The sequence below is a fragment of the Hibiscus syriacus genome, unplaced genomic scaffold (assembly GCF_006381635.1).
Source record: "Hibiscus syriacus cultivar Baekdansim isolate YM2019G1 unplaced genomic scaffold, ASM638163v2 tig00110430_pilon, whole genome shotgun sequence".
Classification (NCBI taxonomy): Eukaryota; Viridiplantae; Streptophyta; class Magnoliopsida; order Malvales; family Malvaceae; genus Hibiscus; species Hibiscus syriacus.
In genome coordinates, this window is record NW_024062734.1 from 2,188,063 (window position 1) to 2,212,360 (window position 24,298).

Here is a 24,298-nt window from a genome sequence, read left to right on the forward strand (position 1 = left end):
ACTCATCTACAAAGACGTTAACAATTTATTTAAAAGAATTCATAATATTAAACATGTTTAGTCCATACACGTTTACGAATTTATTCTAAAATCATTCATAAAATATGCTTAAGATTGGATTTAAAATTTATAATGTTTGGATTCCCTGAAAAGAAGGAAACATGGTCACTGATAGTATCACTTTTGTGTTTTTAAAATGTTACATTAACTCTAAAGATAAATGTTTCAAACTTTGTAAATTACTCTTTTACTTCTAAACCTGAAATGTCAATGGAACCCTTTCTCCATGAATTTGAGGGGCATTGATGCAATCATACACAAGTTAACTTTAAGGGCCCGCTTTTTGCATACATATTCTTCATGAATGGTTGCTCAAATTATATTATCAGAGGACACTACTATGGAGTCTGTAGTATCAGAGGTTTAAGTAATTTTGGATGTGAATTATATTCTCAAATTATAATGAATGGTTGCTCACCAGATACTTTTATACAAGTCATATCGATTAGGTTAGGTGGAGAAGCAATTCAATACGTGGATGAAATGGCCAAAAATTTGCAATTAACTTTGGCAAGGGTCAACATGATAAGATGTTACGCTTGAATTTTCTCAAGAAACAAACGCCACTGGAATGGGCCCTGCATTGACTTGACTGATGCCAGTTCCCCCTTATCTTCATTTTCTCAAGACAGTGCGTTTGCTTCATAGCTACAACAATTAATTTTAGGGGTAATTTCCAAGGTGTTTTTTATACATGACAGAGAGAATCCATAGGCAGCAAGGTACTTAATTCTTTCCATTGCAGTTTTTATATTAATTTTTTGTTTCCTTGTTGTTTCCTATATTTTAAATTTTGTCATTTGATGCTGGAAATTATATATATATATATATATATATTTGCAAAAAGAGATTGAAGTAGGAATTTGTAGTTGATTTATTGATCCTTAAATAGTACTGATTCTGCTGAATTTATTGACCAATTTCATCTTCCATCATAGGCCTCACAGAAATAGAAATAATTTATGGAATATATTAGAGAAAATACACTCTTGAGACATAAAGGATCAAAACCCTTTCATTTGATTATCTTAGAGATTGCGGAAACTAGTATTTTAGAGGATAAAATTAATAGAAAGAGCAATATAAGAAGAAAAATGAAATTATATGCATTCATGGTACATAGTATGTGATTTCAAGTTTATATACTTGAATCGAAGTAATAACTTTAATTTTGATTATGTTTTATGAACTTGAAAAGCTTCCAAAGAAAGAATAGAAAGATCATCCAAAGGCAAAGAGAAGGTTGTATAATGAAAGCCTTGGAGTGTTTATTTCTGGTGTCTTGGTTGATTAGCTAAGATTAAGATATTATCTGTTCGGAATCTTTCCAATCATTGCTAACACACGTAGACGCAACTACTCGAATTCGAGACCTTTAAGGAAAACAACACTCATTTTTACCACTTTAGTGACTTGGCAGGCTTGTCTTACTAAATTTTAAATATATATAATTTGTTTGAATGGCTTGATGTGAGCCATAGTGAACGATAGAGCGAGGAACAATTATAGTGAAGGACATCTATTTGTGAAAGATTACAGTAGCATATTCAACTGTAGACTGCCATTATTTTATCCCAGATTTGAGAAACCCGAAAAGAAAAAGCAAACACATTGAAAACGAATTGAAAAAGAGGGCATTTATTTATGGAGGTCCTGATTGGGATCCCTGAAGCCACTAAAATCAAGGAGTTCCCGTGTGCGAGGGTGTAGATTCAACCGAAGCACAACGACAGCTACAGCAGCTTCCGCCTGGCGGTGGCGGCCCGCAGCATACACAAGCGGGGCAGTAAACTGCATCAGACAAAACCAAGATTAACAAATCAAATTCCTAAAACAAATACAGGTCTTCAGTTAATATGTGTGTGTGTAGTGGTTTAAGGGGTTGTACCACGAGGAGGACGAGCCGCATCACAGGGTAACATGGGAGATAAAACCAGGGAGAAAATAACAAGGCATATCCCTACACATCTTGTGTAGTTCTCTGCCATATTTCCCTACAAGTTTAGGAGGAGTGCAATACTGGTACAAATTAAGAGGAACTAATCCACCTTATTTATATGCACTTCTTAATCAAGTTGTCTGCATCTTTTCCTTTTGTTTTTCTTGAGTACCAATTTTCCAGTCAAATATCATGAATTGGTCAAATATTTTTGCGTTCTATTTTCTTAATTACACATTCAATGAAGACTAAAAATTTGCTTGACTAAACTTAGTTCATAGATTAATACTTACCGTTGTTCGTCCCAATTTTTTTTCTATGTAGCACGGGTACGGCAACTTAGCGTCATACCAAGTACCTGATACATTCCCAATATGGATAAGGAACGGGTATAACTTGGGAGCGTCCCATGTTTAAGGGGTACGGCTGAAATTAATTGAGTATGTTGGAGAAATTTTTGAGTATCGAGGACGATATTTGATCTTTGCATGTGTTTAAATAATAAAAAAGGATATAGATGAATTATGATAATATTTTATTTTTTAATTAAGATTTAATTTCTCTTACAAAGAACTATTCTTCGGACCGAAGACCCGAAAAGTTGGTAGACTAACTCTAGTGTCGAAACTCCATTACTTCAATCTTTGTCTTTCAAAGTGTTGTTGTGAAAGAAATTGAAGTACTTATTCCATCGTCCACTCACTTAGGAGAAAAAAGTTAAATCCAAGTCGTTTTGAAGATTTTGTTTACATACACTATAATCTTTGTCTTTTATAAAAAAATTATAGTCATCATTAACTTTAACAAATATTTATAACCTTTTTATGTATTTTTAAATTTTATTTTATATTTATCGTACTCTTGTTGTATATGTACCTTATGATTTTAAAAGTTGTCCTTTTTCGTCTCCGTAAACGTCCCCATACTCGTATTAATACAAGTGTTTGAGATTTAGAAATTTGAATTTATAAGGCTAAGTTCGAATCCTATCGTCTTCAATCTTAGTGGGTAATCTATAAATTCTTATGTAAATTTCAATTGAATCTTAAATATATCATGTCCCTAGACTGGAGTCATTCCTAACCTAAACTTTTTATGTAAAAAAAATTAAAATTTGATAGTGTTTGACTAATATTGAGTTTGATTCTATGGCATGTATTCATACTTGTCTAACAAGCTACCAACCTTCATTTCCTGGAAATCGCGGATTTGACTTTTGGTATAATTATTTTGCTTTCATCGACTTTTGTTTGTACTTTCACACTGTCTTGCAGAAGAAAAAAAACTTAACATGTCATATAATTAATCATTTTATATTCTCTAAATATAAACTTAATCATTTTAAAATAAATATGAACACATTTAAAAATAAATAAATTAACACAAATATAACTTTATTCGTTCAAGCTTAGTTCATTTACACCCATAAATCGGGGCTATTAAAAATATTTGAAGGATGAGTTTGTAAAAGTAAAAAGATTTGTATTCGGTGAGTTGTGGTTACGTAAATTTATATCACAACAGATCTTGTGTAGTCCCCTGCCATATTTGCCTACAAATTTATGACGAAGACTGGTTTGCTGGTACAAATTAAGAGGTACCAATCCACCTTATTTATATGCACTTCTTAGTCAAGCCGTCTGCATCTTTTCCTTTTTGTTTTCTTTTTTGTACTGTTAATCGAGTACCAATTTTCCAGTCAAACATTGTGAATTGGTCAAATATTTTTTCATTTTATTTTCTTAATTTCACATTCAATGTTCATATATTATAACTTATTATGGACCAGCTGCTATTTTTTTTATTAACGCAAATATTTATTTTTTTAAAGATTTTTTTGAAAAGAATATTTATTTTAACGCGGGAAGATTTGTGGGTTTGGAGTTAAATGCAATGGCTTGTGGACTTGGAACATTGAAATAAGGAGTGTTCTCTTTATAACTCGAGTCCCCGAATCTCAAGTTTTGGATAATCTTCTCTGAACAGATATGTTTATGTTAAAGGAATGCATGCTTTTGTATCTAAATCGTATTGCTTGATCGATTTTTGGGAGAAAAATGTCAAATTTTCAATATGTTATATTTGCTGGTAAATTGATAATTTATACATATAAAATTTCATCATTCTTTTCACAAATTAATTGAACAATATTAAACAACTTTAATCCCGACGCCTTTGCTTTCCATGATGGGTTAGATTCCAATCCCACTCCATCTAAGCTAAGCTTTTCTGGAAATAGGTTTCAATTTTGGAAAGTTACACTCTTTATGGATTGGGTTTGGTGATTTTAGGTTTATAATTTAGAAGTTGACTGAATTTTTAGCATTTTTTTCTTTCAGAAATCTGTCCTTGCCAACGAGCATGGCCTATTCTGGGAGGGTGCTATATTGGTTTAGATAGGGAGAGAGAGAGAGATAAAAAGAGTGAAAGAAGAATAAACAAAAAAGAAGAAATGAGAAAAAATAAGTATTTTTATAAGAAATCAAAACTACGTGGTTTTAAACAAAATTTGATTTAGTGTAAGACTCTAAACCAAAAATTTTGGTGTAAGTTATCATGTCATAACTCCGTTAAAAATTTAACGGTTGAATAAGTAAAATAATCCAATCTGTGAAGTTTAGGAAGCAAATTAAAAAAATTAAAAGTTCATTGAGTGAAATAAGAGAGAGGGTAAAGTTTAATAAGTAATGGTGTAGTTTACCCTTAAATATAATAATTTAATATATATGTTAATTTGACTAGCTTCATATATCAAATATAAAATATTCATTTCTTTATCAAATTACTAGTGTAGTACACCATAAACTGTACGGGAAATTACTTAGATTTTACTACCATTGACATGGACTAGGCAATAGCAAGGCATCATCAATATATTACTTGTTCAACTTTCGGAAAGGTTATATTATTGGTAAATTGATAATTTAAACATATAAAATTTCATCATTCTTTTCACTAATTAATTGAGAAATACAAAACAAACTAACTGAAAGATGTTTTGTATTAGTTAAATTGATTTAAAATATTATTCCACAATTTCCAAAGTCAAATTTATAAAATATTTTCAAGTTGTTATAGAGGACTTGCACTTAATTGCAATCCAATGACATTTGTTAATTACAACTTACAAACAAAAATTGTATTTGTTAACCTGGTCATCTTTTAATAAATTTTAAATTAACGTACAAAGTACAAAAATTCATATATATATATATATATATATTCGAATATCATAAAAGATAAACCTCGACAAATAGATTTGATCCCACATTCTGTCGGGAATTTGTGTGATGGCTATGATAAGAGATATCGTCCTTGTGCTTGCTAGCAGCTTTGCTCTGGCAATAGTTGTGATTCATGCTCAGGATCAATCAGGTTTGATTTTTTTCGATGATTGTGTGCGTCTATATATATTAATTTGAATCGTAATAACCAACTTCTTATGTTTATATTTTTCAGGGTTCATTAGCTTGGACTGTGGATCACCGGAAGGTACACGCTACACTGAAGCTACAACAGGCATAAACTACATCTCCGACGACGCTTACACGCAAACCGGAGTAAGTCGGAGGGTATTGCCGGAATTCAGTACCAACATGCAACGGCAGATGGTTTACCTTAGAAGCTTTCCTGAAGGTGAAAGAAACTGTTACAACCTAACGCTCAGAAAGGGAGATAGGTACCTTATTAGAGCATCTTTCATGTATGGAAACTACGACCAAAGGAATGAGATACCCGAATTTGATTTGTATTTAGGACCTTCTCTATGGGCTAATGTGATATTACGATTTGCATCTCCTGATTTGTCCTGGGAATTGATTCATGCTCTCCAATCCAATTATCTTCATATTTGTCTTGTGAACACTGGGAAAGGCACACCGTTCATATCTGCCTTAGAGTTGAGGCTTTTGAAAAACACTACTTACACCGCTGGATCAATGGCGTTCCTTCAACGATTCGACATTTGTTCGACTGGAACCAGAGTATTCAGGTATAGCCAAGATATATACGATCGTGCTTGGTCGCCTTACCAAACAACTGATTGGACACAAATAGCTACATCATCCGATATCAGAAATGGATTAAACGATTACCAACCACCATTGCTTGCCATGAGAAGTGCCTGCACACCAGCAAATGCTAGTCAGCCATTGAATTTTCCCATCAACAGCTCGATTCCAAATGCTCAATACTATATATACATGCACTTTGCTGAAATTCAAGAGCTTGAAGCTAATCAATCCCGTGAGTTCAATATCTATATCAATGGAAACTACTGGGGTGGGCCTTATAGTCCCACGTATTTGTCTGCAGACACTCTTTACAGCCCAGCAGCCCTCAGAGATGGTGAGATTTCCTTAGTAAGGACGACAAACTCAACCCTTCCACCTATTCTCAATGCCATTGAGATGTATACAGTGAAAGAATTGGTACTGTTGCAGACAGTTGATACAGAGGGTATATTCTCTAAAACTTGAAACATATATGCATGACTGTTGGTCTAACTCCAACTTGTATGTATGACAGTTGATGCAATTTTGAATATCAATACATGTATGGATTGAGGAGAAACTGGCAAGGGGATCCATGCACCCCTCAAGATTTCTTATGGGAAGGTCTTAATTGTACCTATGATAATAATAGTCCACCAAGAATCATATCCTTGTAAGTATCCACATTCAATTGATCTTTTTCATATAATTTGTTAATAAAACTGTTGATCATGAATTCAGGAACTTATCCTCCATGGGGTTGACAGGAGGGATACCTCGTTACATACAAAATCTTACTCGATTACAACATCTGTAAGTATTATCCACATGAACAGAGAAATCGTGTAGCTATTGAAATGGAGACTGAATTATTTCTGTCAAAATATCAGTGACTTGTCAAACAATAGTTTGACTGGACCAGTGCCTGAGTTTCTACGCGACTTGCACTCCTTGACAGTACTGTAAGTCACATGGGACTAGAAATTAAGTTCTGTACCTTTTGTTGATGTTGTTTTATAAGTAAGGAATAATTAATGTTTTGTGTTTACAGAAACCTGAATGATAACAATCTTAATGGTTCAGTGCCAGCAGAACTGGTTGAAAGGTCAAGGAATGGCTTGACATTAAGGTAAGCCTTTATGCTCATATTTATCCATTATTATTATTTTTTGATAATTTCATTTTCATTACCTAAGAAAGCAGGAAACCTGCTACAAGAAACCAATTTACTACATAAACAGCAAATTAACAACTACTGTACAACCAGCAAAACCAATGAAAACAACAGAACAAGAATACCCCAACTCACGAGATACCCCAACTTACACAGAGGGCAGCGTTTCTCGAGTCAACTCTACTGATAGTCCAGCCATTCAGTCGGATCCAGATGGCTTCTCTAATATCTTTCAATACATCATCCACTAGTCTAGTATTTCCCCCAAACAATCTACTATTTCTCTCATTCCAAATGCCATACACATAACCAGCCGATGCGAGTTTACTCACTCTCACAATGAGAGACTTTCCTTTGAAACAATGGATAGCCCATGCCAATTCTCTATCCCAATGGCTGACTCTACGATTGACACCACATAAAGAAAGTATAGCCCCCATAATGCTTTCGCAAAACCACACAGAATATATGATCTCTAGTCTCAGCCTCAATACCACAAAGCAAACATTTGTCATTCTCAATATTTAATCCCATTCGCAGAAGCCTTACCCTAGTAGGAAGCCTATCTAAGATAGCCATCCACAGGATTATGTTATGCTTTGGGATACACCCAGGGAACCAAACCAGATGATGCCATAAGACACTTGGAGCCTTGATGCGCATGTCCTTCCAAAAATTGTCTCGTGCTAAGTTCTCTGACCGGACCAACAATTAAGTGAGAAACAACAGGCCTCATTTTCAATATACACTTGAAGCTCCAGCTGACATTTATAGGGGAACTCATCTGCCAGAACTCAGAATTCTTAATCACATAAGAATGGATCAAGGCTCCACATATATTATTCTCGCTCCTCACAATCAACAGAGGACCCTAGAATATCTCTGACCCTCCAATAACTCGAAACTCCATAAGAAAGATCTCAAACACCTAGCATCATTTAGAAAATCATGACTAGTAGACTTTGACAGGTTCACGTGACCTACCAATACTAAATCTACCACCTCTTGATCATATTCATCTAGTTTGTCAGTCTATAGGTAGTCATTAGCCCTACGGCTGACACGCACAGTAAAAACCTCTATAAAATCTCTCAGCTATGACCGAGAAATGGGTGAGACCTCTATGAAATCACCTCACCCTTATTCTTCTTTTCTCTATCTCCTTGCGGAGACATGTCTTATCAACACCATCCAAAGACTCTCCACCTAAATTAAAAAGTTGAACCGTCAATAGCCATCACAACCCATTTGGTCTCACCAACAAGTTTCAATTCCCTTTATTTTCTCTTACCTGCTACACCATTAATCTGACTCTTTTTACTCTTTATTTGTTGGTGTTGTATTGAATTGATTGAAGTGTTGAAGGAAATCCGAATCTTTGTGCAAAAGCTTCATGTGTAAAGAAGAAGAAAAACAACACTGTCGTACCCGTAGTAGCATCAGTTGTTTCAGTTGCTGTCCTTGCAACTGTAGTGGCTATCTTATGGAGGATTAGAAAGAGAAAATCACTAGGTATGAATGAATGAATGACTACTTCCACTAAATTTGGTGAATTCCCTTCATACGCATCGGCTAATTGTTGCACCTGTTATAATTTTCTCAGCAGGAAAGAAGGATGTTGACTCCAAAAGTACTGCATACCAGTCAATGGTACCAAAGGACATGTTGTTCAATTACTCTGAGGTTTCAAGGATGACAAACAACTTTGAAAGGGTTCTTGGAAAAGGAGGATTTGGAACAGTTTACCATGGAAGTTTCAACGGCACTCAAGTCGCGGTGAAGATGCTCTCTGAATCATCTGCTCAAGGATACAAGCAGTTTCATGCAGAAGTTGAACTTCTCTTGAGAGTTCATCACAGAAATTTGACACCACTTATAGGTTATTGTGATGATGGCACCAACCTAGGGTTAATATATGAGTTCATGGCCAAGGGAAACTTATCCGAGCATCTGTCAGGTTAATTTGAGTGCACAGTTCTTCACCCTACATGCACTTGTTTTAATTTTGATACTGCCAAAATTAATATACTCCTACAAGAATAACTCTGTGTGGATGCAGGAAACAGTAGCGGTGTCTTGAGTTGGGAACAAAGATTAAGCATAGCACTAGAGGCAGCCCAAGGTAAGCCTGCATGCATTTGCCTAATATATTAGGGTAAACTACAAGATTGGTTACTTATGTTTCAGTTTAGTTCATTTTTTCACCATATTCAAAAAAATTATGAACTTGAAAAAAACTCTTCTCTAACTCAAACCTGTGACTTGTTGCTTTCGTCGCCTTCAACCGACATCTATATTATCTCTGGCAATATACCTCTACAAACTCCAACATCGACGGAGGGAGCTTCTTCAAATCTACTCTTGAACGGATTAGTTGTCATATCAAAATGACCAAAACATAAGTGACCAAAACATCATAAGAATGAAGGGAAAATCAACATATAACAAATCAATAACATAAGTGATCAAAACATAAATTTTTCCTTCTTCTACCCTTAGTATCGTTTTATGTAATTGTACCTAATGATTGACAAGATTGAAATTATAGGACTGGAGTATTTGCACAATGGTTGCAAACCACCTATAGTCCATAGAGATGTGAAGTGTACTAACATCTTGTTAACCGAGAACTTGCAAGCCAAGCTATCTGATTTTGGTCTCTCAAAAAGTTTTCCGACCGAAGGTTCTGAAACCCATGTTTCAACAGTTGTTGCTGGTACCCCTGGATACCTTGACCCAGAGTAAGCTCATCTAATCTTGTCCCAGTTGCTGTGTTTCAAAGCATTGAACAACTGAAAACTGATAATTTTGACATTTCAGGTACTCTGCAACCAACAGGTTAACCGAGAAAAGTGATGTTTACAGCTTCGGAGTTGTTCTATTGGAGATCATCACAGGCCGACCAGTGATTGATATAAGAAGCAGAGATGAGGCTACTCATATAAAACAATGGGTTGGTTCCATGTTGTCTAATGGGGATATCAAAAACATTGTTGATCCAAGATTACGAGGAGATTTCGACGTCAGTTCTGCATGGAAAGTGGTCGAAATAGCAATGGCTTGTTTATCTCGAGCTTCCATAAAAAGGCCAACCATGATCTATGTGGTCACGGAATTAGCCGAGTGTTTGTCGTCCGAGATTGGTAGAACGACCAGAAGTGGCCATGAAAATGAACCTGGAAAATCGATTGGGATGGCGACCATGGAGTCCGGCTCTGACTCAAGTCCCCTAGCAAGATGATTTAGGGAAAATCCTATAATATAATTCCACTCATGCGTGGTCTCTAGAGATTCGATGCTTAGGCTCGGTCCATTCGGAGTCTTGCACCAAAATGATCATAGGTGAAATAGGGTTGTCTTCACATCTTGTATGATAAATAAGTTTTTTTTTTGTTTTACAATTATAGGTATTATTATATGTTCTACTTCATAATAATAAATTTATGGGTTAATTTCCTGATCGACCACTTTTCTTTTATATTGGTACACTTCTATTCACCAAATTCAAAAAAATTATGTTTTGGTCACGTTATTGATTTATTAATTTTTGGTCATTAAATTATTAACTCTTGTTAGTTTGACCTTTGATTGAGTACCATCCCTATGATATTTTATCACTTGATTGCTTAGTAGGATCAGGGATACTATTATTTATACCTCCAGAGTATAAATACATCACTTTTCCACTAAGCAATAATAGTCTCATAGGGATAGTACATCATGCTGTGCTCATTATTTATACCTCCAGCATATTTATATTTATTAATTTCATGATGAATATTTTTTTTGGAAAGATTTATGATGTATTTTAAATTAGCAGTATACTATTGAATTTGTGAAATTCGTTCGAATTTTTTCGTTCGCATATAAGTAGTTTCGGGCATATAAAACACAATCATAGGAAGAAAAATATTAAGTTAAAATTCATCATTTTCATTTCTGAATTTATCAAAAGAAAATTATGAATGAAAGAATCTGAAATATTATGGTTAAAAGTTGTTTCAAGTGCCAGTTTCTTCATGAAACTGAATAAAAAATTAAGTGAGTAGAGTCGAGTCGCATGGAAGGCTTGGCACCGACGGTGGCCGTTGGGTTTGGAAGAGGGTCCTGAATCTGACCCTTCCGACTTAGACTGGCGGAGACATCGGCGGATCTATGATCAGAATTAGGAGGGTGGTCGTATAAACGTCCAGTTTGTGGGCAATGAGAATGGAATCTTGCAACTATTCTCACTCTGGCATTTAATAATTCCATGTATTTCTCAATTAAACTATTTGTTTCTAATGGTAAAAAGTTGTTTTACTCTCTTTCTATAATAATCTGGGAAAAAAAATCAAACGAGAAGAAGATGAAAAAAGAGATAAATTATGGCGTTGGATTGCTCCAAACAACAGGGAGTGAGAAATTTGTGTTTGGTGAGAAAAGATTAATTTTCTTTTATAGTCCCTTTCTTGCCATTACATTTTTCTCTAGTAGTTCGTTAAATAACACTTTTATTATTTAATTTGTTAAATTTTCATAAGTTGAAATATTAAGGACTATCCATCAGAAAAATATCAAAGAGAGACGAGAGAATTTTTTTTTGAGAGAAACAAGTTTTTTTAAAAAAAATATATATGTATTTTTTTAATCTTGCCATCTTGGGTGATTACAAGGTAGTATTTGTTCTAAACATTCTCAACTATTTGACAATGAAAGCTCAAACACTCTTACAGAGTCTCTGATTTAAATATGCATTTTAGTTTAACTATTACTTGTTTATTTTTATTTTTGATAGATTCACTAGTTATTGTTAGAAGCTTCCTATTAGAGTTTTATGATCTGATTTTCGTCTCGATCTAATCTGAAAAGTTCGTGGTGCGACTCAGTAAAAAAATAAAATTGAGAGAAAAAAAGATATAAACTAATTTCACCTTATTGTATCGATTACGATGAGAGATTGGCAGTGGTAGATCAAAAAGATATTTTAGCTTTTTAGTTAGGTTGAGATTTGAGAGATTGAAATATTTTTCAACAAGTTTGAAACAAATGAAAGAATGAGAAGAAGAAGAAGAAAATAAATTGTTTAGGAGAGATGATGATCGGAAGAATCTCAAACAATGATGATGTAGGTGATTCGAGCAACGACTATCAATTTGGAATTAGCATGCCACGCCAGCTGAAGATAGTGACCCTAATAATATCGAATTAAAAGTTTAGTGATTACATTACAAGTTTTGGAAGTTCGATGACCAAAATGCAAGTACTCTAAAAATGTAATTTACCCTTATATTAAAAATGATAACATATTAAAAATCCACCATGTATACCCCCACAATATAAAGCCTTGACTAATACTTGATACTATCACCTAACGTGTGACAGCTCACAATCATAACCCAACTCTGCAAATAATTCTGAAAATTTGAAAAACGATAACAATATTATAAGAAGAATTTATGTTTGATTAGTACATTATGATACCACCAGCTTATTAAAATGTTATGCATATAGCTATAGAAACCGATCATTCCCTTTGGAAGCAAAATGGACACATTAAAGCATCTTCGCCTCCCCACTGCCGCGCTTACTTGTTTTTGCCTGTTTGCTCTAACTCAGGCGCAACCAGGTTTGAAATTCCAAATTTTCAATACCAACTGTAAACCCCCAGACCGATGCGGTTAACCCTATCCGATCCGGGAAATCACATTAGGGCCACCGGAGCGACCCACTGTAAAAATAACGGAAAATTTAAAACTTTTATTTAAAACATGTAACTTATAAAATGATTTATCAGTATGTAAAAATAAAACATATTTTTATACTTGTATATAAAACAAAATACAATTACATGCCCCCTAATCACATGTACCATTCTCTGCAAGCAACACCGGAAGAATTCCTTTATTGATGTCGATATATGCACTGGTACGATTCTTTTAACCTGCAATGTTGAGTAATAGAGTGAGCTTCGGAAAGCTCAGTAATACAGAACTACCAGATGATGCTGAAGAACGTACAGATACAGATAAACATATTTTTCCTTATTGGTTCAGATATTTACAGATCTTTATGTTGAGCTGAGGTCCATTGATATCGCAGGTAGTAACAAATAGTATTCATTTCAGATGGAAATATTTTGGATGTCTAGGTTCAGGATATCAGAATAGGTTTTCTAGTATGTTCCCAAAAATCATGTAACTTTTCAGATCCTTTTTAAAACATATATATACCCCCATCCGTCAAGTCCAAAATGTGTAGGTTCCCCAGAACCATACACCCACCGTCAAGTCCAGTAAGGCCCTGAGCACACAGCCGAAGAGCCTGAAGTAAGGCCCTGAGCACACAGCCGAGGAGCCTTCATGTATACTTCTTCCAACATTACCCCCAAGTAAAATATGTCCATCCGTAAACGGATATATCAAAAATCAAAACATAAATCAGGTCAAGTATCATATCAAAATCCAGGTCAAGTATCAGATCAGAATCCAAGTCAAGTATCAGATCAGAATCCATGTCAGATATCAGATCAGAATCCATGTCAAGTATCATATCAGAATTCAAATCGAAAATCAGATAAAATATTCATGTGAGTAGGGAACACACCAGAGTTTATGGATATTATTTAGAGGTATTGTATCAGGCATAGAAACACAGTTCTTCAGTATGTCGATAGAATGTTGGAATTTAGAATCACTATTAGAAGAGTTCATTACTGACAGAATCATCAGTTATTCAGAATGTGAATTGAGCTGATAAGGAAGAAACAAATATTCAAAACATTTATGATTGGTGTCGATCTATCGGAATATCGAACAACTCCCATAACTGATACTTATCGACTGGTCAATTCATTACCCTTCTAGTGTATTTATTCTTTAATACCAAAAATTCTTGTCCAGAGATCATCTTCGGAATCATCGCTGAATAAATCTTTCAATGTCTTTATTCCATGTTCACGCTTCCACTGTATCATGAAATACTGACGTGCTTGATTTGTAGTTCATCTTCCATAAGGACATTACATCTTATAAACTCAACAGAATTTCCAGACTTATCCAATTCACTTATTTAATCCTCAGCCATTGAGGTTACTTAGCTTATTTAGCAGTAAAGTCCATTCCAGTTACTTTGGGGTTTTCCAGAGTAATTCAGACGTTTCTGAATTTCATATACATATTGTACTTCCGTTCAGTTCAATTCGGTCTTTGTGCTTGATTTGTCGAACAAATATCAAATTCTTAGTGCTGAATGCGATCTAGAGTTGAGCTGAGCTGAATACTTCCAAAATTATCATCGAGCCAAACTTGAGTAGACAAACACGCATTCAAGTAATATTTATGCCGTTCAGGTACTGACATATCATTAAGGTTGATCGGCTCACTTAAGCTGTGTTCCATAACTTTTAAAGGTAGTCCAACACCTATGCTTATTTGGATTCCTTAATTAATCCAATACATTTACTTAATATAGGCCATAAGGGTATTTTGGTAATTTTGGTGTTCAATTTTATTCCATTCATTCAGAGCTCGAGGATATCCAATCATTCCTGAGCTTGGTGGTATTCTTGGGTCATTTCTATTACAGGGGTATTTTGGTCATTTTACAGATTCAATGTATTTTAATCCTTTTCTTCCGGCTGATCTTACTATTAAATTCAATCTTATTATTTATTTCAGTCATTTCGAACAATTCTGACAGCAGAATACCCCGATAAATTGTTCTTTAAGTATTTACTCATTACTAGGATATTTTCGGGTCAAGTGCCTTCTCAGATTTTACAAACGAAATATCATGAATTTTTCTTTACAAAGACATGATCTTAATAATTAAATTCGTACTTAATCGAGTTAAGTACAAATCCTCAAAGTACTTTCTCATTCAGAGTCAACTCAGACTATTATACCTCTCAAGGGCATTTTCGTAATTTCTTAACCAGATAATTTCGATATTAGCTCTTAACGAAAATAATATAATATGGAGATCCTATGATTAATTGCTTCCTCGAACATTCTTTGATCTTGAAATGATTCCTTAAAAGACTTCTAGTATCTAGCATAAACCCTCTTGGGGTTAAAAACCGGTTATCCATAATTTCCAAGTAAAACTAACATTTCTTATGCACATCAATAGTTTTATCAAATCAATAATTCTTTTCAGATTATTAATCCACTTCCAGGGACAATACTTGTCATTTTCCAACATAAGGGTAATTTCATAATTTTACCTAATCAAAATATTCTCATAATTTACCATCTAAGTACCTTTAATGAGATAAATTATAATCTACATATCCATGGCTGATTCTTTTATCACTTAAATCTACATATTCATGGCTGATTCTTTTATCACTTAATTCCAGAACTTGTAATTTAATTTCAACTGTCCTCCAATTTCTTATAATAGTCATCTGAGCCATATTCAGTTACCTACTTGCTACCGTATTTGTATCAAGTGTAGATCTTCATTAATTACACATATGAGACCAAACATTTTCATTCATGCATTTACCAATACCAACACGTTCTATAAAGCATAAAGAGGTAGTAAAATATTACCTCGATTTCCATGCAATACTGATCGACCATAAAATTCCATTCGAACGCCCTCGATCTTGAAATCATCTTCCAATATTTCTTCAGATCCATACCAACAGAAATTACATAAAAAAACGGAACTTAATTCTGAAAAACAGATCGAATCGGATGATAAATCAGTGAAAAACAGCTTACCGGGTTCGAATTTGGCGAAACGGACTTCGGATTCGGATTCAGGACGTCGAAAGCATAAAATATGACTTTTCAAAAATTTAGAATTTTCGGTAAAAATCAAAGTCAACGGGTTTGACTGGCAATTTCGAGGCCTTCGGGTCTTAATTTCGAAAAACGGACTGCGTAATCGGATTTGAAATTTCAAAAAATGTTAAGATAGGTATACTCGGTCAAAGTCAAAGGTCGTTTAATGCTCGGTCAAAGCCCGTCAAAGTTTTGGTCAACACCGGTCAACGGCCAACGGGTCGGGTCGGGTCGGGTTGGAACTGGTCAAAACAGCTCCAAAACCGGTCAAACCGGTCATTTTTCCCTTCCCCACGCGCAGTGGCAGCGCGTGGGGGCGCGTGGGACATCTTCCGGCAACCTATAAATCACGGAAAATTTTATAAAAATTATTTTGAGTGATTTCGAGGTACTTACAAAGCTCGGTTCAAATTTTTGAACGGCGGAGAGCTCGATTTCAACAAATTGGAAACTTTGACTGCTTCACCTCCTCACGCGCCGCCGTCGACGGAGACCAAGGATGACACCGGCAGACTCGGAACGATGCAAGGAACACGATGGTGCGGGAGGTGTCGTAAACGGATCATCGTGAATCGATGAAAAATCAACTGAAATCGAGTTATTATCGACGATACTTCCGACTGAAATTAACGACGAACGGCAACGATTCACGGTGAAAGGTTTGAGGGGTTTTGTTCCTCGGTCGACAACGAACACGATGGTGGTTTCGGTTCGTCGATCGAACGTCGGACGGTCTGCCAACTTTAAAATTTTACAATTTAATCCACCGTTTCAGTTGTCCCTAAATTACGGTGTTACACCAACTTTCAGTTGTCATATTTTTACCAACGATCCAACTATATTCGCCTTTCCTTTCAGGATTCATAAGCCTGGACTACTGATTACTGAAGGGCGAAAGCTACGACGTTATTGACACTGGTATATCTTATACATCGGATTCAAACTTTGTGGAAACAGGGAAGAGTATGACCGTGTCGCCTAAATTATACCCTTCCACCAATCCTCAACGCCATTGAGGTTTACACTGTCACCAACCTCACGCAATCACAAACCAACAGAAGAGATGGTACGGTCTTGTCAACTTTTCGTTATCGGTTCACGATGTATAAGATTTTTCTTCTGATTATTGTATGAAAACATGTTAGCTGATGCAATCATGAGCATCAAATCATTGTATGGAGCAAGGAGAAGTAATTGGCAAGGTGATCCACGTGCCCCTCGAGTTTATTCGTGGGATGGTGTCGATTGCAGCTACAATGATCATAATTCACCTGCAATCATATCTGTGTAAGTCCTGTCATCAAACTTCAAAGCGGCCTTCATCTTTATATTTTCAGTTTATATCTCTTGATAAGATGGAATTCAATTAGAAACTTGTCCTCAAGCGGCTTAACCGGGAATATACCTCAAATTCTATCCAAACTCACATCTTTACAAACTTTGTAAGTTTTTGTTCCTATGATAATATGTAATATCATGCAGGATCAACATCTACTTGATAGTAATTTGCTGTTATTTGTCAGGGATTTATCGTATAATAGTTTGACGGGATCGATACCGGATTTTCTATCTCGATTGCCATTGTTGCGGTCCCTGTAAGTGACTTGTGTTAACAGGGGGAAAAAAGAGTTTAAATCTTAGTAGGAAAAGAAAAATCACATTTTGTATGTGTTGCAGAAACTTGACCGGAAACAATCTGACAGGCACTGTTCCAGCTGAGCTTCTTTCAAAATCTGACCGGAAATTGTTGTCACTAAGGTGCGAATGAGATTACTTTCAGAATGAAAACACATTAATGTGTCTCATGAACCATCTTTAATTCTCGTCTCTTGTACAAAATGTAGCTTTGATGGAAACCAAAATCTCTGTTCTCCAAATTCATGCACAAAGAAGAAGGAGAAGGAGAAGAAGACCAACAATAAGTTCATTGTTCCAGGTGTAGCATCAATTGGTGCGTCGTTCATCATCATAGCAGCATTGGGTATTCTTTGGATGCTAAGGAGAAAACAAGGTACGATTCCAGTAGCATTCTAACATGCAGTGCAGCAGTCAAGATATTACCCTGGAAAAGAAAATTTCAATTTGCTACAACTCTTTTGAGTACATTTTTCAGTGAATGAGAACACGAGATCGAAACCGATGCAATTGAAGTCGAAGACTCAACAATTCACATACTCGGAGATTCGAAAAATGACCAACAACTTCGAGAGGATTCTCGGCCAAGGGGGATTTGGAACAGTTTACCATGGCTGCTTTGGTGACACTCAAGTTGCAGTGAAAATGCTTTCCTCATCATCATTGCAAGGGTACAAGGAGTTCCAGACAGAGGTTGGTAACTCTACAAAACTCTTCATATATAAACATACTTCTAAATAAATTTGAAAAATCTAATGAATAGTACAGGTGGAACTTCTTTTGACGGCTCATCATAGAAACTTGACAGCCCTAGTTGGATATTGCAATGAAGACAACAACATGGGGCTCATCTATGAGTATATGGCTAATGGAAATCTAAGAAACTACCTGTCAGGTTAACTGTGATTTTCTCCCATATAATCTATAAATTCTTCATTATTAGTATTCAAACTCTGTTGCAATTGCAGGTAACACAGAAGATTAATTGACTTGGGAGGGGAGACTTCGTATAGCAATGGAGCCAGGACAAGGTTTGGAGCTTGCTAGCCATATATAGCTGAAAACTTGTAAATATATACAGATATATATATTATAATATTATTTGTTATTGTTGCTGCTGATATAAAAGCTTGATGATGAGGGTTGTAGGTCTAGAGTATCTGCACAATGGGAGTAAGCCACCCATAGTGCACAGAGATGTGAAGACGGCCAACATCTTGTTGAATGACAAATTGCAAGCTAAATTGGCTGATTTTGGGCTCTCTAGATATTTTCAGTCTGAAAGTGGCACTCACGTTTCCATTAATATTGTTGCTGGAACACCCGGATACCTTGACCCTGAGTATGTGCCTTTGCTTTCATTCTCTCCATTTTCAAAGTCAATTTTATACATTTATTATTTTTGCATTAAATTAATTACGTTTATATAATAGTTCTGTCCACAAGATTGGGTTATATTTAGTTGTGTTCTCGTACGATAGATAAAATAGTGATTTTAACTTTTATTCTTTATTAGAATATTTTAAATATTTACGTTTCGTTTTAGAATAAAATGATCATGATTAGATAGAAATCGTTAATTGACTAACGGTTAATGTTTGTCTCTGATGAAATAAGTATTATGAATTCAAAATGATGATGTGACACATACCACATATACATAAGTGATGATGTGACCCATGCTATTTGTACAAAAGTGATTTCATGGCACATATCACATCATCACTTTGGATTTATCACATTAACGAATAAACATTTATCATTAGTCAACTATGATTTTCATTCAACCAGGACACATTTTACAAAAAAAAAAAAACGCTGGGGCAAAGTACTTAAAAATAAGAAAAGTAACCTAAATTACTATTTATCAAATGTTAGGGGTGAGTTTTGATATTATGCCAAAAGTAAAATGATAAAAGGATCTTCACGACAAACCTCATACATAGGGTTGTTCAAATAGTTAATTCGATCACTGATCGAACCGAATTTTTATTAACCGAATTTTTTTCTTTAACCGTTAACTGAACCGAATAAAATTCGGTTATTTTGGCCGGTTAATCGAATTAACCAAAAAAAATTATAATTTTTTTAATTAGATTAATTTGAATATAATATAAGTATTTTTTATTTGGGTTAAAATTTTAATTAGGTATTGATAATTTAATGAGTTTAATGTGATTAAAAAATAATTGAGTCTTAATTCTTAATGAGTTTAAGTTTAAAATATGTATTTAATATATATAATATATTTCATATTTAATAATTTCGGTTAATTTGGTTAATTAACCGATTTCGAATCGAATTAACTGTAACTGAATATTGAAAAAAATGTTAATAATTCTCCGACCGAACTAATTCGGTGGCCGACCGAATTAACCGAACTAATTCGGTTCGATCGGTTAATTCGGTTAAAACTGAAAAATGAACTCCTACTCATACAAATAACCGAGAAGAAAAAAGTTAATGGGGGTTGATGACAAGCCTAATACAAATCAACCAACCATCTGAATTGTTAGTTGCTGATTTGGGTTGCATGCAGGTACTGCAGATCAAAGAGGTTAACAGAGAAAAGTGATGTTTATAGCTTTGGGGTTGTTCTGCTGGAGATAATCACAGGCCAACCTCCAATTATAAGAGCTGAAGATGAAAAGGTTTTACACATAAGTCAATGGACTAACTCCAAGGTTGTGGGAGGGAACATTCAAAACACTGTTGACAAGAGATTGCAGGGAAATTTTGATGTGAATTCTGTTTGGAAAGCTCTGGAAATAGCAATGGCTTGCCTACATCCAACTCCCTCTAGAAGGCCACCCATGAATCATGTGGTAATGGAACTGGAAGATTGTTTAGCGATTGAGGTAGCTCGAAAGGCCAAAAATCATGAGAATTTAGCTGTGGAGAATGAAATGATTAGTGTTAATCTGGATTCTGAATTGAGTACTCCCCTCGCTAGGTAGTGCTTTTCGTGTTTGTTTCTTTAACTAAATTTGTAACCCATATTTATTACAAAGTTGTGTTCATCATTTTTATGAAATAATTCTTTTGATTTATTTAAGAATTTGGGACTTTGTTAAAGAAAACTTTTTTATGGGAGTCAAAAGAACGACAGTCGTGGTCCGACATGGTTAAACGGTGCCAAGTCCTTTCGTAAATAGGATAGGTATAATGTCAAAATTAGCCTCCAACGTTTATCAAAATGATCATTTTTATCTTTATTCTTTTTTTTGGAGCATTTTGGCCCTCAACGTTTTATTTTGGGAAAAAAATACCCTTATGTGGATTGAAATCGTTAGTTAGCAAACGGTTAACGCTCCAAAATAGAGGTTTTTTTATCCTGAAATGAAACGTTGGGGTCAAAATGCTTAAAAAAAGGGAAATTGACTATTCAATCAAATATTAGGATTTTTTATCCTAAAATAAAATGTTTGGGGTCAAAATACTCCAAAAAAAAGAATATGTGACAAAATGACCGGGATCAGGTAATGGTTGAGTGATTATTTTGTAACTATTTAAATTTTAATGATAGAAAAAGAAATTTACTCATAATTCAGCAACCATTTGTTTAGTTTACCATATACTATAATTCTATTATATGACATTGTGCTCTCTGTCTTCACCAATTTTTTTACTGTGAAAAACAGGACCTTTTGAATGGCTTTTACACTAGCTTTCTACTTTTGCTTTTAGTTTTTACTTCTCTTTATTCTATAAACTTTCGTCTAAACTCAGCACGGATCGATTCACAAACCCGAATTATTATTAAAAGAATAAAACATAAAAAAAATTATTATATTTTCATTATTAGTATTAAATTTTAAAAAAGAAAATACTAATTAATAGAACACTTGTCCAAGACACAGCCATGGCTAGCTCTCGTGCCCTTCCAGGTTAGCCTTTGTATTTCGGGTCTTAATTAATCAAGCATCGTATCGGGAAGGAGCTTATTTAGCGTAGAAATTTGAGTTAAATACTCTGCTAATTCCACCATTGATTCCTTCACTAGCAAAATACAAATGAGAAACTGTTAGAACTTAATTAATAATTTAAACCAGCCCTAAGCCTTTACTAAAACCTCTGCTATATCTCATGCACTCATCTGCAGAAATATGCTCTTACACACCCCACCCAAACCGACCAAAAAGCATCGTCTTTTTTCAAACATGAAATTATATTTTTTATTTAGCCACCTTTTTCTTCAAGTCCTATCTATATAGGCATGCATGCGTTCAACATATATACTTTGCGACTACTTTTCTCTGCAACAGCTCAAGGTAGATGAAATATCTTCCTTTTTCAACCTGTTTTTTTGGTAATGCTTTCGTGTTTATCTTTTGTTGGATGATTTCTTAAAGCAAGTAATTTTTCTGTTGTTCTTTGGCTTTGAAAGTTTCATCCATGGATGCCTTGGAATGGGACGCCTCTGAAATCGAAGTAAAATCGTTGCCTGTGTGGATGTGGAACAATCAGCTAAACGATATCGGAGATGGTTGTTTCTTGATTCCCAAGTCTTCCATTTACGGTGGCAAGATGGAAGATCTGCCAGAAGACATCTTTTATCCAATTCAAGAGCTGCAAAAATCTGTCAACTGGGAGGATGCTTTAACACAAGGGCTTTTCTCTTCTCCTGTGTTGAATAAAGCTTATGGTAATTCTAGCACGTTAACTGGTTCGGCTTCTGATATTGGCAAGCCTGTTCACTCACAAGTCATTGGTGGTGGTGGTAGAACAACAGACTTTCTTGAGTCCCTTGATTGTTTGATCTCTGCTACTAATACTAGCAACACTGATACATTGGTTGAAGATGATGGCATTTCCATGATTTTCTCTGGTTGTAAAAACCTATGGAGTTTCGCTGCTAGCAATGAAGTTTCATCGGGAAAGTCTGAAAACAATGGCTCGAATACCGGAAGCAAAGACTTCAATTGTCCGGTAAACGAGCTCAATGAAGTAGTGGTTACCTCAAAGAGAAAAAATGACCAAAATGAGTTAAATTTTTGTCTAAATTGTGGTTACTTCAATCTTCTTCATACTGAATCTCCTGCAACAGAAGGTGGTTTTAGGGTTATCCCCGAGAACCCACCGAAAGCAAAGAGAGTCAGATCGGAAAAGCATTCGAGCTCATCGAATATCAACTTTCAACAGCGTGCAAGTTCATCAGTATCTTCATCCATTGAAGAACCTGATCCAGAGGCCATTGCACAAATGAAAGAGATGATTTACCGAGCCGCGGCGTTCAGGCCAGTGAACTTAGGCTTGGACGTGGTCGAGAAACCTAAGAGGAAGAACGTTAGGATATCGACCGATCCACAAACTGTGGCGGCGAGGGAAAGGAGGGAGAGGATAAGTGAGAGAATTAGGGTTTTGCAGAAGCTGGTTCCTGGTGGGAGCAAGATGGATACTGCATCAATGCTTGATGAGGCTGCGAATTATCTAAAGTTCCTTAGGTCCCAAGTCAAGGCACTAGAAAACCTAGGCAACAAGCTTGAACCAATGCAATATCCTCCTTCAAATCTAGCTTTCTCTCCTTTACTATTCGACCATTCTCTCCCCATGCAAACACATAACTTTCCACTCCAAAAACCCTAATCATATCCACCATCCACAGAGATCATCATTTCATGATCCTCCATTAATGATTAGCATGTCCCAGTCTCAGAACAAGTACTACTGTATTTAAAAGACTAATCAAAATCCTTTGGTTATCATCATTTTCATCATTACGTATTATAAAAAAAAACTCTTTGTAATGATAGATTTTCAGATTATCATCGTCATTGTATCCATCACCAAAGAGCAGAAAGGGGCTTAGTTCTTGACAACCTTTTATCATATGAAAAAGGTTTAGCAATTACAGCACTTATGATTAAGATCAAGGGCCAGAAAAGTGATTCTGATAATCACTTTACTACTCTTTATAATATAATTTGTTCAATGCATTCTCTGTATTTTAAAAGCATTTTCTTTTTCTTGGAGATTATTTTATGTTGATTTTCCTTTAATGTGTACTTTGTTTAGCTAACCAAAGCAAAAAAAAACATTCTCTAAAAAAATCTAGCCGCAGCCAGTGGTCCGGTCTCCTTGATTCAACCCAAAGCGTGCTCTTGAAAACCATCCCGGAATCTAATTGCTTAGCACATGTTTTGCTTCTTTTTTGGCAGGTCTATTTGTAATATATATGGTTATTCAACTCCCAGTTCTGTTTTATAATTTATATAATCCATAGAACCATCAACTAATAATGTCTCCATTATGTTGATAGTTGATAATTTTATTGTACAGGTTTTAGATGGTCTATCCTTCTTGTTTAGATGGAGACTCACATAGGTAATTCAAAAGTTAAAAAAGATAATATGGGATGTAGAGAGAGATCAAAAGAGGAAGAGTTTCGAAATCCCTTTAGCCATGCATGGTGGCTTATATATTGAACTTTAGTGTTGGTGTCATGTCAAGGTCATTATAACTATTTGTAGACTAGTATGGCAAATAGATATGATTGTTAGATTGTAAATTTGGCTATGACGGATCACATGAGCCAGCCAATAATCTTGTCAAGAGATTATGGCTAGACTAAAGATGTGGGACACCAAAGACTTATAGAAATTACGAAAGCTTCAATCAGTGGAAAAATTCTTTCGGAGATTTTAATAGAAGAAAGAGTGATAGCAGAAGTACAGTTTGCGAAAATGATTTAGAGGAGGTACAACAATGATGATATGATGCGGAT

At 35.0% G+C, this 24,298-nt stretch overlaps 1 protein-coding gene and 2 pseudogenes across 1 annotated transcript; all 3 read left to right on the forward strand.

Moving 5' to 3' along the window:
- The first annotated feature begins 5,252 nt into the window (after positions 1-5,252).
- Positions 5,253-10,598, forward strand: LOC120125361 (annotated as a pseudogene).
- Positions 10,599-16,926: 6,328 nt separating this feature from the next.
- On the forward strand, positions 16,927-20,531 carry LOC120125358 (annotated as a pseudogene).
- Positions 20,532-21,969: 1,438 nt separating this feature from the next.
- LOC120125366 (transcription factor bHLH87-like) lies at positions 21,970-23,160 on the forward strand. Its single transcript, XM_039143794.1, has one exon. It carries the CDS (start codon positions 21,970-21,972, stop codon positions 23,158-23,160), a length of 1,191 nt encoding a protein of 396 aa, XP_038999725.1.
- The last annotated feature ends 1,138 nt before the right edge of the window (positions 23,161-24,298 follow it).